Source organism: Sabethes cyaneus, chromosome 2, assembly GCF_943734655.1.
Source record: "Sabethes cyaneus chromosome 2, idSabCyanKW18_F2, whole genome shotgun sequence".
NCBI lineage: Eukaryota > Metazoa > Arthropoda > Insecta > Diptera > Culicidae > Sabethes > Sabethes cyaneus.
The window spans coordinates 199,766,321-199,781,832 of NC_071354.1; the positions used below are offsets into that span (position 1 = coordinate 199,766,321).

The window sequence follows — 15,512 nt, forward strand, 5'->3', positions numbered from 1 at the left end:
TACGTTACGTTAGGTTGGCGTATGAGTCATAAATTTTGACGGTTTTTCAACGTTTCGGTCGGATGCACGCCGAATCGCAAAAGCAAAATCGACTGCAAAAATATAAGTTTGTATTTTTTGTATTTCATTTCGAAGCCACACAGGCGGTTTGAATGAAACATTTAGACTACAATTAATTGTGTTTTATGCAGATGCCTTTTAACGGCAGATAAATTAAGCGAACATCACAAAAATAAAAACTGAGGTCAGGATTACATCGATGCTTCTGAACCATGACCGGTTTTGGCTGCATTGCTCGTGCTTCGTAGCACTTCTTTTTGACTAGAGCAAACCCAAGATAACAATGTAGTTTCCAAAGAATTATTCCCTTCGGAGAAAACTTGCACTTCACTGCTAAAATATGTATATGCTTTGAACCAACCAGTACGAAGCGAGCGAGTTGGACTGTCAAAAGTCGCAACATAATTGAAAGGATAAAGGAAAGACGCGAGTAGGAGCAAACGTATAAAAAGTAAGTTTGTGACTTGCTGGTGTATAGCTGTATACAATGTGGTCACATTTTTTAACTTGTACAGTGATTGATGAACCTAAGCTCTATCAATTTCTGTTCCTCGTGTGTGTTTACATGAAAGGTTACTTAACTTAACAACCAGGTTAATTTTGACAAAGAATAATATCGATAAAGAATACAGATTTAAAGACTTTTTCTAATCATCTATTCAGAATAAGTTTCTAGAATGTGCTTCGCCAGTGTCCCGCTTAAAATCGCATCTTTCACCCCTTGCTTCATTGTCGTGTATTATTAGACATTAACAACAATGCGTGCGTTCGGACTGCAATCATCTCCAGTTCCACTCTTTTGCCGACTAAGAGCGAATCCTTTCTATTCAACTCGAAAGAACAATCAAAACAGTTCATCATCGTGATTACCCATGGAGATTGAAAATTACTTATCCCAGTTGGAAGGAAATTATTCTTGAGTGCTGCTGTTGCGCACACTTTACCTTAACATTGTAGTAAAACAGTGGAGAACAAAGGCTTGTTTACTGAATGAAGCACACCCGATGGATTTATCATCTAAAGCTGATAGTTCTCTCCCCTCAAATTTATTTTAATATTTTGCTGTAAAAAACTTTCAAGTGAATGTTTGAGTTGTAAATTGAATTCTAACCAGCTTGCTGTACAACCACTAGCGTGCCCAAACATAAACAAGAACGGTTTGGTCTGGAAAAATGAGTATAATTGTAGGATAGCGAATGTATTATTACTCGTCGCAAAAATACCAGCCGATTAGATTGAAAACTCAGGTTGCAATTGGATTTAACATTAAAGTCGAAATTGGACTAGAAACTAGAGTTGAATTAGAAATCTAGCAGCCCCGCCTGGCCAAGATTCGAACATACGACGACTGGCTTGTTACGATGCTTGTCGTATGTTCGAATCTTGGCCCGGCGGTGCTGCTAGATAGAGTCGGTAGGATTTTTGCAAGGGTCAAGTCTTAGAAAGACGTTTAAGCTCAAGGCTTTGTTTTTTTTTTGGGAAATTGGTTTGGATTTTTAAATTGGACTTTAATTAGGAGTAGTTTAGACTGGAAATTTTGCTTGGAATTAGACATAAAATTAGAGTTAAAACAGAAGTTTGTATTTGAAAATGTACTTGAAATTTTACTAAATTAAAATTGAAATTTTACATGAAATTGGATTTAAGTTATGTTCGAGTTTAAACTAAAAACTGGAATTAAAATTGAATTTGAGACCGGACTTGGAATTACATTTGAAATTAGACTTGAAATTGGAATTCAAATTGTACTAGTAATTGAAGTTGAAATCAGAACATTTGACATCAAATTGGAATTAAATTGGACTTGAAAATGAACTTGATATCGAACAACAATCATGAATTTAGACATGGCCACGAAATTAGATTCGAAGCATTACTTGACATTAGGATTGGACATATTGCGTCTTACTCACTCACATTTTTTACAGTAATGTTCCGAATATATCAGCCCATTCGTGAATTTTGGGCTGATATAATTGGAAATTTTTTTTGCTCAAAGAGTGCCAAGTAACTATCTCTTATGGTTGTCGAAATATAATGGTTTGTTTGTAAAAAGCACCTTAAAGTACCTACTTTTTAAAATAACTGTAACTTTTGAGGATACAATCAGATACAGACAGCTGATACTTGCTTTTTACAGGTTTTTGTTGGACTTTTATGTGTGAGTTGTTTGATCTGCCACCAATTGCCATCTTGAGAAATATTGGAGCTCAAAGAAGTATTATTTTCACCGAAAAAGCTCAATATCTTGAAACATTTAGAAAATAGCGTATAATGATGTTCCACTAAAACGTGGATTCTAGTAAAATGAATAACTTTCTAGAACACTCTGAATATGTAAAAATTGACCAAAATAAATAAGAGATAAAAAACTGCTTTAAGGGTTTATCCACAGTTATTTTCTATGAAGCGATACAGCTATGATGTTATTGAAAAAGTTGTTTGTATTAATATTTATTACATCTTTGCTGAACGCATCAAACCTGTATTTCAAATATGTGAGAAAATAAATTTCATATTTCACTTTTAAGGTGATTAATCACATAATGGTTCCTGTTAAACGAAGCGTTTTTTTATACTAAGAAACATGTATTGCCAAAGACATCATAATCTAATCTAATCTAATCTCACACTAACGCAGCCAATTCTTGAAGGCATCCTGGAAAATGACGATTACTTGAATCAATCATTTTTCTTGTCAACGGCCAGGCCAACTGCGCAGCATGTACCGCAGAGAGAATTCCAAGGAATCAAGTGGAACCAGAAAAAATATCTAATTCCATTAAACTCCTTGAAATCAAGGGAAGGAAGAAAGCGTGGACCTCCCGTACCAAACGCTTCCCGTATACATAGATAATGATTTATTTACAATCGTTGGGAGTATCTTTGCTAATAAAGGTTAAGTGATACTCCGGACCCTCAGGGATGAACTAATGGTATTTAGACCAGAAGCAAGGCTGCAATTGGCCAAGGATATAGCGCCTTATTTCGCTCTCTGAAAATAGATTAGTTTGCCAAAAATATTAGTTTAAATCATATAATACTTGAAAATAAAGTCGTGTGGTTTAATGGTTGCCTAAAACTACAATTGTAAGGTTAGGAACTGAAAACCGCACGACCCCGCACCTCCTAGCTTGGCTACTCAATTATACAAATTGAAGTATTTCCAGGTATGGCCACGTGGAGGCGCTAGGTAGGGGCTTGGGATGGCTAGAGCTATGTTGGGCGCTTCTTCCTAGTTGCCTTCCCCATTTCATACCCATGTATTGCCAAAGACATCATAAGCGACAAATCTCACGTTTTGGCGTAATCTCACGCGATCCCGAATTTCGCTGTTTGGACCAGCCAGGTCCATAAAGGATTAAAACCAAGTAGCTGGCAGGCAGCCATGTTTTCGATGCCAAACTGTTAGCGTTAGCGTAAACGAGAAATCATATATTTGCCACTCTTCACACAAGTTAGCTCTTAGCTGTCAGTGGGGCCCACGACTCCTGAGCCCGCCTGATGTTAGCTCTCGTCAACGCAAAGCAAACGAGATAAAGGTGCCAGTTAGCTGATTAAAACACCTGAAACACTCATTTGGCTGCTCATTTAACCTCATAGGTGATATTAAATAAGGCCATTGCAAATCATTTTAAAAGTTTTTGTCACCCCCGCCTTGAAAATTGGCTTGAAAAATCGGGGGACAAAAAAATAAGTTGTAGGATATGAGTTATATTTTGTTTTATAAATTCAATTGTCTGTGGGCTCTACAGCCTGAAAAACTTGAAAAATGAGTGTACGATTTGAGTTATCACTTCGAGCATGAAATAAAAATGGAAATTCAAACAGCGTCTTTCGTTTTTGTCTTCTTTTCGTAGACTTTTGCATGAAAATTAACAACGTTTATATTAAAAGCAAGAATAGATTTGGTTTTCACGTTTAACCTTAAAATAAAAATGCTAAAAATCCATTTTTTTGGCTCGATTAAAAAATTCTCTTTGTTTTTCTTCGCCCCCCCCCCCCCTTTCAGTGGCCCAACACCTGAGGGACAAAAACTTTTTTAAATATTTGTAATGGCCTAACTTAAAAAGAACAAAAAAAATTATGGTGCTGATTAAATCTGAAAAAAAAGCCGATATAATTGGGAGCTGATATAATCGGAACCATATTGTACCTCTTTTCTGTTTCTGGTTTTCTCTATTTCAATCTCGATTTTCCACTTTTTATTACGTTTATCTTCTTTTCTGTACTGTTTTCATGGTTTTTGTACTTAGTTTGTTTTTTTCTTCTTCCGTTTTTCCTCTTTTTCACGTCTGTCGTGTTTTCTGTATTGTTGTTTCGCTTTTCTTCGTTTCTTATTTCGTTTTTTTCTTGTTGTCAGTTCTGTTTTTCCTCTTGTTTTTACTCATTTTTTTGTAATTTTGATTCCAGTTTTACTTCTTTTCTTTTCCCCTTTTCCTTATTCGTTTTTCAGTTTTTGAATTTTTCTACTCTTCTACTTTCTTGTTTTTGGTCTTGTCTGCTCCGGTTTTCTATCCCGTTTTCCCTCCCAATTCCAATTTTGTGCCATTCTTCTTCTTTTATATTCCAATGAACCTCCTTTTTGCGTTTTCCTCGTTTCCTGTATCGGTTACCTTCCTCTTTGTCGTTTTCTCACTTTTTCTGTCACGTTTTTTCTTTGTCTGTCACGTCTTCTCTCTATTTGTCTCGTTTTCTCTCCTTTTCTCTCTAGTCTTACTATTTTCTGCCTTTCTCTTTTTTCTTGTCTCATTTTTCGCCATTTTCAGCCTTGATTTTCCTGTTGTTTTTCTTTCTGTTGTTCGGTTTTTTGCTTTTCTTACAGTTTTCCTTTTTTGTATCATTGTCCCATTGTTTCTTAGTCAGTCCTGTATTTCCCCATTCACCCATTTTTTCTTTATTTTTGTTTCCAGTTTTCATTTTTTTCTAACTCTCCTGCTTCTCCTTTTACGTTTTCGTCAGTTTCTCTTTTAGATGGCATTTTGTTTCTTCTTTTCGTTTTTCATTTATCCTTTTTTATAAATTTCCATTTTCTCTTCCTAATCCCATTTCCCATTCCCATGTTTCTCCTTTAATATCCCATTTGACCGTTTCTCTCCTTTCCTCTATTGGTTTCTTTGCTCCCTTATTTTCTGGTTTGTTTTCCTACTTTTCTGTCACATTTTTTTCTTTTTCTGTCCCGTCTTTCCTGTATTTTCATCCTTTTCTAGTTTAGCTTTTTCTGTCCGCTCCGTTCCGTCTCCTATTTTGCTCTTCTCACCCCTGATTTTCCTGTTGTTTTTCTATTTTCCGTTCCGTTTTTCATCTTTTTTTTTCGTGTTTCCTCTGTTCCGTTCCTTTTCTGACACATTTTGTTTTTCGTTTTATCTCGTTCCATTTCCATTTTAAATGTTTTCACTTCATTTACCCTTTTTTTCCTTTTTGTTTCTCAACTTTCCTGTACTCGTTTATTCTTTTTCTTCTATTTTCTATTTGTTTTATTATTATTATTCATTTTATTCCTCCATTTTTTCTTTGTTTCTGTCCAGTTTGTCGGCATTTTTTCTCGTGCTTTTATCGTTTTTCCTGCATATTTTTTTCTCATTTTTCTCTCTTTCGTTCTCCGTCTTTTTTTGTCCAATCTCCTTTTTTCTCTTGTTTTCTTCTTTTCTTCCTACGTCCCGTTTTCCCTCCCATATTGTCACGATTGTTTGTTATTTTTTTCGCGCCAGTTTTTCCTCTTTTTCCATCCTGTTTGACCCGTTTTTATCACGTTTCTCTCCCTTCTCTTTTCCATTATTTTTTTGCTCCAGCAACAGCAGAGGGCGAAAAGTCTCGAAATCCACTGGAAATTCGTCTGAGCATTAGCGTACTCAGACAGAAACAAAATGTGGAGCACTCGATCTTCCAGAAGAATGTTTTGGCCTGAAAAATTGAGTAATCGTAGGATGGTGAACCTATTTGCAGACTTAGAACTAGAAATTAGAGTTGAATTTGGACTTGAAATCAGTCAACTCAGCATAGGGCATTAAATTAGAATTGAATTTGGACTAATTTGGGTTTGAAGCTTTATTTAAAATTGAACTGGAAATTAAACTTAAAACTGGACTTGAAATTGGACTTTAATTTAGAGTAATTTGGATTGTAAGTTTTACAACTGAAATTAGATATGAATCAGAGTTGAATATTGACTTAAAATGGGAAGTAAATTAGGCTTTAAACTGGACATGGGACGAAAACAGATACGAAGATTTATTTGAATTGGGATTGACATTGTTCGGCTTACTCTCACACGTTTTACTTCCTTTCTTTCCGTTTTTTCTTTTTGCCAGTCTCGTTTTTCATTTTATTCCTTTACGTCTCTTCCGTTTTTCCTTCTTTTTGTTACCTTTATTCTGGTTTTGGCTACCTTTTTTCTCTTTTGCTTTCCAGATTTCCTTTTTTTATTTCATGTTTTTCGTTTTTTTCGGTTCCGTTTTACCTTTAGCTTTATCCTTTGTCAATTTTACCTCTTTTTTATGTTTGTCAGCTCCCCCTTTCTGTTGTCTCCCAGCCACTTGTAAATCTGTATTCTATTCCGTAACCCCTTTTACTTATTTGGGCTCTCTCTTTCAATAGGGTCCCCTACCTCGCTTGTCAACCCCTAAGTGCAGATTCCCGTATGTTAATGAGCGTGTGTGCCAAGTTTGGTGGAGAACGGTCAAAGCGTTCTGGAGTTATGACGGAACATACAATCATACGTTCCATTACGTCCTGTTTCTCCTCCTTGTCTGTAACGTTCTGTACCGTTTTATTAATTTTGTCTTCCGTTTCCATTTTTTCAGTTCTTGTTTCATCATTATCCTTCTCACATAGTTTCTTCTTTTCTTTTTCAATTTTTCTATTCCGCTTTTCTCCTTTTCTATCAAGTTTGTAATCATCTTCTTTCTTCTTTTCTTTTATCGTTTTTCTTTTTTCTTACTTTTGTCATTTTCATTCTTGTTTTCTTTTTCGTTCCCCTCTTTTTTGTCTGATTTTTTCTTTTTTCTCTTTTTTTAGGTCCCGTTTTTCTTCCATTTTGTCACGATTTTTTTTTTTACCGAATGACCAGTTTTTGCCACGCTTACCCTATTGCTTTTTGCGTTTTTTCTTCAGAAGCAATAGGAAACGGATTACTTCTAGATCTATTGGTAATCCATCTGCGAATAGTGCTTACTCTACTTTGTTCATCATTCATGAGATATGAATTTTTGAATTATTTTTTTTGTTAGATTATAGTCACTTTAACTAGCTTGGGTCATTCGTGACTTCTGTGGGGTTGGGAATTGAACCCGGGTCCTCGGCGTGAAAGGCGAGAATGCTAACCATTACGCCGGGACTGACCCCAATTTTTGAATTAGGTAAATATTCAGGATTAATATCTAGTTAAAAGGAATTAGTTAAAAGGAATAATAATAAGTAAAATTAGATGGAACTAAATTTGATATTTAATTTAGTGTGATAACTCCAGTGCAGTTAATTTACTTTTCGCAAAAAATAGTGGCAGATTAAATTAAAACCTTAGATTTTTGAGTAACAGAAATGATTTTGTTTTATATCAAATTTTAAAGAAAAGGTGTGTCCCAACCCAACACGAGTGTGTATAACTCAAACAAAAACAAAGACATATACCGTGCAATAAAATTCCGTATATCCGCGTTCGTTAGTATAGCTACTTTGCTTTATCGTTTCAACGTGCACACCTTTCGATTGTCCAGCTTTGCGAAAGACGTGCCATTTACTATGCATAGCCTCCATAGCGGGGATATAGTGCTTCTAAGTTTCAAACAAACATCTAATGAGAATCACCAAAGATGAAAGACAACCAACTATGGAGAACTTAAAAGTACAATACTGTAACACTGCATCTTATCTTGCAGCCAGTAGCACTTGTAAAGTGTATATACGCAAAATGTTTTGTACAAAAAAAAATGTCACGAAGACAGGATGAAACTTTCTCCTATTCTCATACAGCAGACTTTTATTCAAAGTTATTTCATTGATGCTAACAATTTGTACTAGATTCCAGACCATTTGGCTTCCTCATACAACGTTGAAAGCTGCTTATCGTTCATAATGGAACTAAACGCTGCGTATTCAAAAAATTAAATTCTTGTTTTTAGCTGAGTAAACACCGGCAGAACAATCTCGCCAATCAACGTTCATGTTCAAGTTGTACGAGAACAGCAAGCAAAATAAAACTTGCATATTCGAAAGTTTCAATATTTCACTGCTTCCTGGATACTGAAGACAGAAAACGAAATAACAAATTCAACGAAATCTTGATCGAACATGATAAAGTGCCATTGCCACAGCCAGCAGCGCAATTCGCCACCAGACCAGACGAAATCCGATCTACTCTGGAAGTGGACATCGCATGGCATTCGACATCCTATTTCAATCTCCTGCACAATCAATCGAACGCTTTCTACCCGTGTTTCCCGCCTTCTTCGGTTCCTGCTTTCGCGCGTGGTAGCATTCCAGGGGAAAATAAATCGTCCAACTTTTCCGCTCTCGCATTTCACAGTCATTCCGTGGTGGTGTGTTTTTTTCTCCAGCCAACACGCATCGTATCCCACTTACGAGACTACTGGCTGGTTGGTGGTGATGCACATGCACACAGTGTGAGTTAGAATAGAGGAAAACTTTTTAGCAAATGCAAGTTTTTCACTTGACGGTGCAAGAGCGCTGCACTTGCTCTGCCATATACCACCATTAAGCTGTATTTGAAGAAAGGAAGTAAAATCGGTTGCAAAGTGTCGGGTTGTAAAATGATAATTTTATTTATATAATTCAACTACAATGACTTACCAGTTTCTCCGCTGCGAGGTACGAAAATCGGTTTTCGTACTCGCGGAAATAAATTGTGCAAAGTTGCTCGATATCCATCAAATCCTTAGCCAGGAGGAATCTGTTATAGTTTGTGGGAAGAGATAGAGAGATAAAACGGATGACTGGTTATTTTTATCGATAAAAGGAGCGCGCGCTGTTCAGCGCTGCTGGTAATGGTGTGAATAAAAAATTTGTTGCAAAAAAAGTGCTTTCCGCGGAGCTACTTTCCGCCCGCTGGCTCGCTTGGTGTTTGATTACCGGAAATTCACGCGATTCATGATCATGGAATCGAAATCGAAGAATTTGTACTCATCGAAGGAAAAGTGTGATCAATAACATTCAACTGTAGCAAATGACATCGGAAACCAACAGGGATTTGGTTTTGTCAACGGAACTATTGTATTGTACTATTTCTGGAACGATTTTACAGACATATTAAAAATTCCATCGTTGTATAACAGTTAACTTTTGAGCTTCAGAAATGGATGGGCTCTAAAGCTATAAATTAATGAACAATGGTCGGCTAACCGGACATATGTAACATATCAAAACAAGCGTAACAATAACGGCAATACAGCAGCTGAACATATCGTGATAAGTGTTTGTCAAACAATGTCATCATTCCGACTAGAACTCAGACTAAACTAGTGGAAGGACCAAGCATCCCCCGAAAAAAGTTACGCCAATGACCGGCCATTACGTCATGTAAAGATGAAAAGCAAACCGGAACAGCAGACGAGCGTTTTTTCCAATCACCACACCATATGTAGCATTAAATGCTGTGTGCACTGTTCGTACTTGATAGTTGGAGGTGTCAGCATCAATTTTACTTTCACGAAATCCGTAGGTGAATGCAAACATCGAAGCTTAGCACTAGTGTGCTTATTCTATGCTTGAAAAAAGCTTGAAGATACAGGGATACAGCAGTAAAAATATCCGGTAACAACAGCATATCCAATCTACAAAATTCGTGAAATGTCAGTTGTGCAACTAATTTCTCGCTGTTTTTTGTTTATGAAAGTGCAATGCTACAATTTTTGTCATCGAATTTTTTATAGTCCTATAAATAGTCTTTGTTTTTAAGACTATCTACGAGCCAAGCCATTTTTGGGCGGAACCGTATGATCAGCCACACCAAGTGCCATATAACAGAAAAATTAATAACAGTAGGTTTTAACGAACTTAGCAACGTGCTGCTAAGCGCTGTCTGTCCTCGCTGTCAAACGCTGTAGAATCACCACTTCATGCTTCTGCTCGCATTGCGACCATTTTTGCGAGTAGTGCTTGGTTTAATCTCATCGATTGAATTCAATACTGTTTTTAATGATTGTAACATTCGATTGTAACAGTTATTCATAATTAACACATTAACATTACTTGGGAGGTCAGTAACATTGAAAGTTTTATTACACTCTTATGATTGTTTTCATGACCAAAATTGGTCATAAATACTAAAATAAAAGAGCAATAAAACTCAAAATGTTACTTGGGCTGTTCCATTCAAATGCACACCATGCTCTTAATTCATTCAGTTGCTATGCTCGAATACAGTTGCTTGAAAAAGCCTTGATGAGATGACTTGAAAAAGACGCTGGCATGAATTCTCATTGTACAATGCTTCCCATTGAATGTCTCGAAGCTTTTGGGTTCTCCTTCACGCGGACGATCCTTAATATCGAAATCACCGTCTTATTTTTGTTAGCAACAGAACCAATCATGGTATGTTGTTGCACTAATAGCAGCATCTCCTTAAACTTTTTAAAGTTCTTGATGTCTCCGTTTTCTTCGAATGAAATAAGATTATCAACACTTCCCGCAAATGATGTTTACTTGGCACAAAATCAGACATCTTCACACAATCAAAACTATATGATGCAAAAACAAAACTACTAATGTGTCAAGGAAGATTGTTTACCATCTATCAGGTAACGAAATCCAATAACAAAACATCCGTTCTGTAACACTAGTAACAGTTACTGGCTCTACAAACGTTTTCTCTACTCCAAGCATATGTTACGCACACAGTCAGATCTCACAATCAGTCAAAATACGAAACGGTTTTGGTAATTTGAAAACAGTTAGCGTAAAGAGCGTAAAGAGGTCTTCCTACCAGTATGTATCTAAGCACTGAAAGCTCGAATACACCTGATGGTATTTGTACATTGTTTGCGAAACCTTTTTTGAGCGTGTTCAATTCTACATCGGTTAAAACTTGAACAGGCTCAGTTTCTATGGAACAGTAGGTCTTTTACCTTGGTAGATCCCAGAGGCAATTCAGCAACCACAAACAGGCTTTAGTTTACATATCACTGCATTCAAAATATGGAAAGTGGCGTGCAAGTGAACACTATTTGTGCGTTTTGAAAGCTGCGTTTTCTATTTCTTGACTAAAATTGAAAGTCTTGGTGCTTCAACACATTTTACTGAGTGATTGAATTCTTACCTCATTGACCGCCTGCTCTGTGTCAAATTAGGTAGCATTCAATGAAACAGCTTCGTTAGCTTGTCTGCTGTTCCTCGAGGGAGTAACCTAGGACCGCTGCTGTTGTCACTATTTTTTAATTACGTCTGCTTCATTATCCGCCTGACTTAAAACTCATTTATGCTGATGATGATCTGAAACGGATTGCATTGAGCTGCAACGCGTGCTAGACTTTTTCTCTAACTGGTGTTTGCGCAATTTACTGACTACCTCCTAGCGTGTCGAAATATTTTGTGGTTTCTTTCACGTGTTAGAACAATTCAATATTATTCGACTACATAGTATCTGGAGAAACATTTGAAAGAGTCCTAGTAATCAAAGACCTGGATTATTAGACTCAGAACTCATCTTCAAACACCAAAATTGTTTTTTTCGATTCAGTAAAACAATTTCCTGGTTGTTAACTAGCAATAAACTTGTTCATTGAAATCGGGCAAATGATTTAAATTTTTACTAAAAATCAGCAAATATCCTTTTGCGCTGAAAGTCCAGCAATCAGGCTCATCTGTCAAAACGTCCACATTAAAGTGCGCGACGATGTACGGTGTACGAATACCTTCAAGTAGTGCCTACCAGTGATGGTAAAAACTTAAAATATCATAGCTCATCGATCGCTTCATGCCCGATAGGTCTGTCTGCACTAATCTGTTAGAGTTTACATCGATGTGTGCTTCGGCAATGGAAAACAACAAACAAATAGATGTCATCTATATAGACTTGAAAGCTGCTTTCCAACAAATTAACCACACAATACTCTTGTGGAAAACATCTTGACGCGGTGCGTCTCAGCAATTGATTGAATGGTTCAACTCATCAACTCATACCTCAGTGGTAGAGTGTTTCGTAAAAAACTCGAATCCAGTCTTTCATCGGTGTTTACTAATAAGTCAGGAGTTCCTCAAGGCAACAATTTGGGACCACTGTTTTTCTTGCTGTTCTTCAACGACATTGCGCTTCTATTTGGTACTTGTCGGTACGACAAAAATAGTCCTCTTCAACCGGCACCAGGAACAGGGGGGCCCAACATGCACGATGGCTCGACCAGGTCAAAAGCGATTTGCGATTTCTGAGACTACTAGGAAATTGGCGACGAGTGGCCCAAGACTGAGTTGAATGGAGACGAGTGCTTGAAACAACACAAGCCACCCCGGCTCTATGCTGAAGAAGAAGAACATGTTCTTTAATCGAAACGTATTATACGAAGGGTACGTCCGTCTTCTGGCTTGAATCTGCTTATTCGTATAATTGCCGACGCAGACCTGAGATTCCAATAGATTGTCTTCGTCATCCCAAAGTTTCTAATAATAATGTCAAAGTAGTCTGCGAAGGCAAGAAGTTGGTTACTTTTGTTGAAGATCGTGCCTCTCATTTCTATGACCGCTCGCCATGTCGTGCATTATTTGCCATAGCTGTTCGCGCTCGACTGTATAATATACTTACTTACTTAATCAGCTCCAGGCCGTGGTTTCCTCTGCTGTACGAAGAAGTCGTCTCCATTCTACTCGGTCCATGGCCGCAATTCGCCAGCCACGTAGTCTACGTAGGGTCCGCAGGTCGCCTTCCACTTGATCGATCCATCTTGCTCGCTGCGCGCCCCGCTGTCTCGTTCCAGTCGGATCGTTATTGAGAACTTTTTTAACCGGGCAGTCGTCCGACATCCTCACGACATGTCCAGCCCATCGCAGGCGACCGATTTTTGCGGTGGCAGCGATGGGTGGTTCCCTAAGCAGCTGATGCAATTCATGGTTCATTCGCCTCCTCCACGTTCCGTCTTCCATCTGCACTCCGCCGTAGATGGTGCGCAACACCTTCCGTTCGAAAACACTAAGGGCGCGTTGGTCCTCCACGAGCATAGTCCATGTCTCATGGCCGTAAAGGAATACCGGTCTAATCAGCGTCTTGTAGATTGTTAACTTCGTGCGGTGGCGAATTTTGTTCGACCGCAGCGTCCTACGGAGTCCAAAGTAGGCACGATTTCCTGCCATAATGCGTCTTTGTATTTCTCTGCTGGTGTCGTTGTCTGCGGTAACCAGTGAGCCCAGATACACGAACTCTTCTACCACCTCGATTTCATCACCGTCTAAATGAATTTGGGGAGGGAGGTCAGCATTCACTTCTTTAGAACCTCTTCCTTTCATGTATTTTGTTTTCGATACATTAATGACAAGTCCTATCCGTTTGGCTTCAGCTTTCAGTCCGATGTACGTTTCCGCCATCCTCTCAAAGGTACGTGTAATGATGTCAACGTCGTCAGCGAAACCAAGAAGCTGGACGGACTTCGTGAATATCGTGCCGCTCGTGTCTATACCCGCTCTTCTTATCACACCCTCCAAAGCGATGTTAAACAGCAAACATGAAAGCCCATCACCTTGCCGTAACCCTCTTCGAGATCCAAAGGGACTCGAGACTGCCCCTGATACTCGAACAACACACATTACTCGATCCATCGTCGCCTTGACCAACCGCGTTAGTTTATCCGGAAATCCGTAGTAGTGCATAATCTGCCATAGCTGATCTCGATCGATCGTGTCGTACGCCGATTTGAAGTCGATGAATAAATGATGCGTGGGCACGTTGCATTCGCGACATTTCTGCAACACTTGCCGAAGCGCGAAAATCTGGTCCATGGTGGCACGGGCACCCATGAATCCCGCTTGATATTGCCCCACGAACTCCTTTGCAAATGGTGATAGTCGACGACATAAAAGTTGGGAGAGTACCTTGTAGGCGGCGTTCAACAGTGTGATTGCGCGGTAGTTGCAACAATCCAACTTGTCGCCCTTTTTGTAGATCGGACACACGATGCCTTCCGTCCACTCCTCCGGTAGTAGCTCATCCTCCCAAATCTTGACAATGACCCAGTGCAGCGCTCTAGCCAGTGCGTCACCACCGTATTTCAGCAGCTCGCCGGGTAGCTGATCAGCCCCAGCCGCTTTATTGTTCTTCAGCCGACCGATCTCTTCTTCGACTGTATAATATGCTGCTCTGAAAACCACGAAAATATGATGGGCATGGGCACGTTGTACTACCGAAGATTCTACGGGACAAACCACACCTTTCGTCCGGTAGTTTCTCCACCTCCCAAATCTTGGAAATTATTCAATGAAGTGTCATTAGCACGAAATAGTTGTTCTAGTTCTTGACGATATCTATGCTCCTTCTGCCGCTTTTTCCTACTCAGGATCATGGCCTCTCATTCCGCGCTCGACGATACTTGGTCAAATTTTATTTCGTGGCAATGCCTAGATGGTTTACCCACCTCCAGCGCTTGCTGACATTGCCCGTCACACAGTCGTTTCGTGCAATTGGGGTTTCTTTATCTAGCACCGCGGTTATGGCCTCATTGACAATCTAGCGTATCCTGTTCCATCCATCTTCGAGAGTCAAAGTCCTTCACAGAGAAAGGAAGCGCCTTACCCAGCAGGCGCGCATAGTTTTCGGCAGCTTACGGGTTGTCTAATTGCTGAATGTTTAACCGAGGAGGAAGGCTTTTTCGCGAGGTGTATACCATCGATAGTTTTGAGAGCTCATGTGTCGCTACTAGGTATGGAGCGCATGTTGGTAATTTGCAAGAAAAACCGCCCACATGATCGATTCGGAAAGTGCTTCTGATCACCAGGCCTCTGAAAGTTGCAAACTTGATGCATCGCTGGCCGTTATCGTTAGTGCCGCTGTGCAGACTAAGGGGTCCGATCACCGGTATACCGGCGTTCATACCCCCGATGACGATCTTGATATCCCGTAGTGAACAGCTGTCTCCTGCCGTCTGCCCATCACTACAAAGCCTGTTTCCAGTCCGTTGGTCATTCCATCGCTCTGGTAAAATTAAGCCTTGCCAGCATTGAACTTCCGTACCTTCTCATCATTGCCAAAGATCTCTTGAAGTGCTACGATACCTAACCCTCAAGGTTGTAGCTATTCAAGCAGCACACTGTCGCCACCCTCGAAATTAAGCGATTTTCAGTTCTAGGTACTAAGCATCCATTCCATGTTCTTATTTCATCGCCTTTGTCCATATTGTATGTTTCGAGTCGAATTTTCTTGGCCGTTCGTAGGCAAGCAAACCGGTTCTTAATTCTGCCGCCCGCTCCGGATCAGACAGTGTCGTGAGCCGTTCCTCCCCTAGAGTGCAGACGCCAAC

At 39.2% G+C, this 15,512-nt stretch overlaps 1 protein-coding gene across 1 annotated transcript in view; it reads right to left on the bottom strand.

Annotated features, from left to right (window-relative positions):
* The window catches only part of LOC128736534 (uncharacterized), a 156,081-nt gene that overhangs the window by 41,101 nt on the left and 99,468 nt on the right, over positions 1–15,512 (bottom strand). Inside the window, 1 exon segment of the mRNA XM_053831018.1 lies at positions 8,869–8,968. Coding sequence (XP_053686993.1) covers positions 8,869–8,968 — 100 coding nt within the window.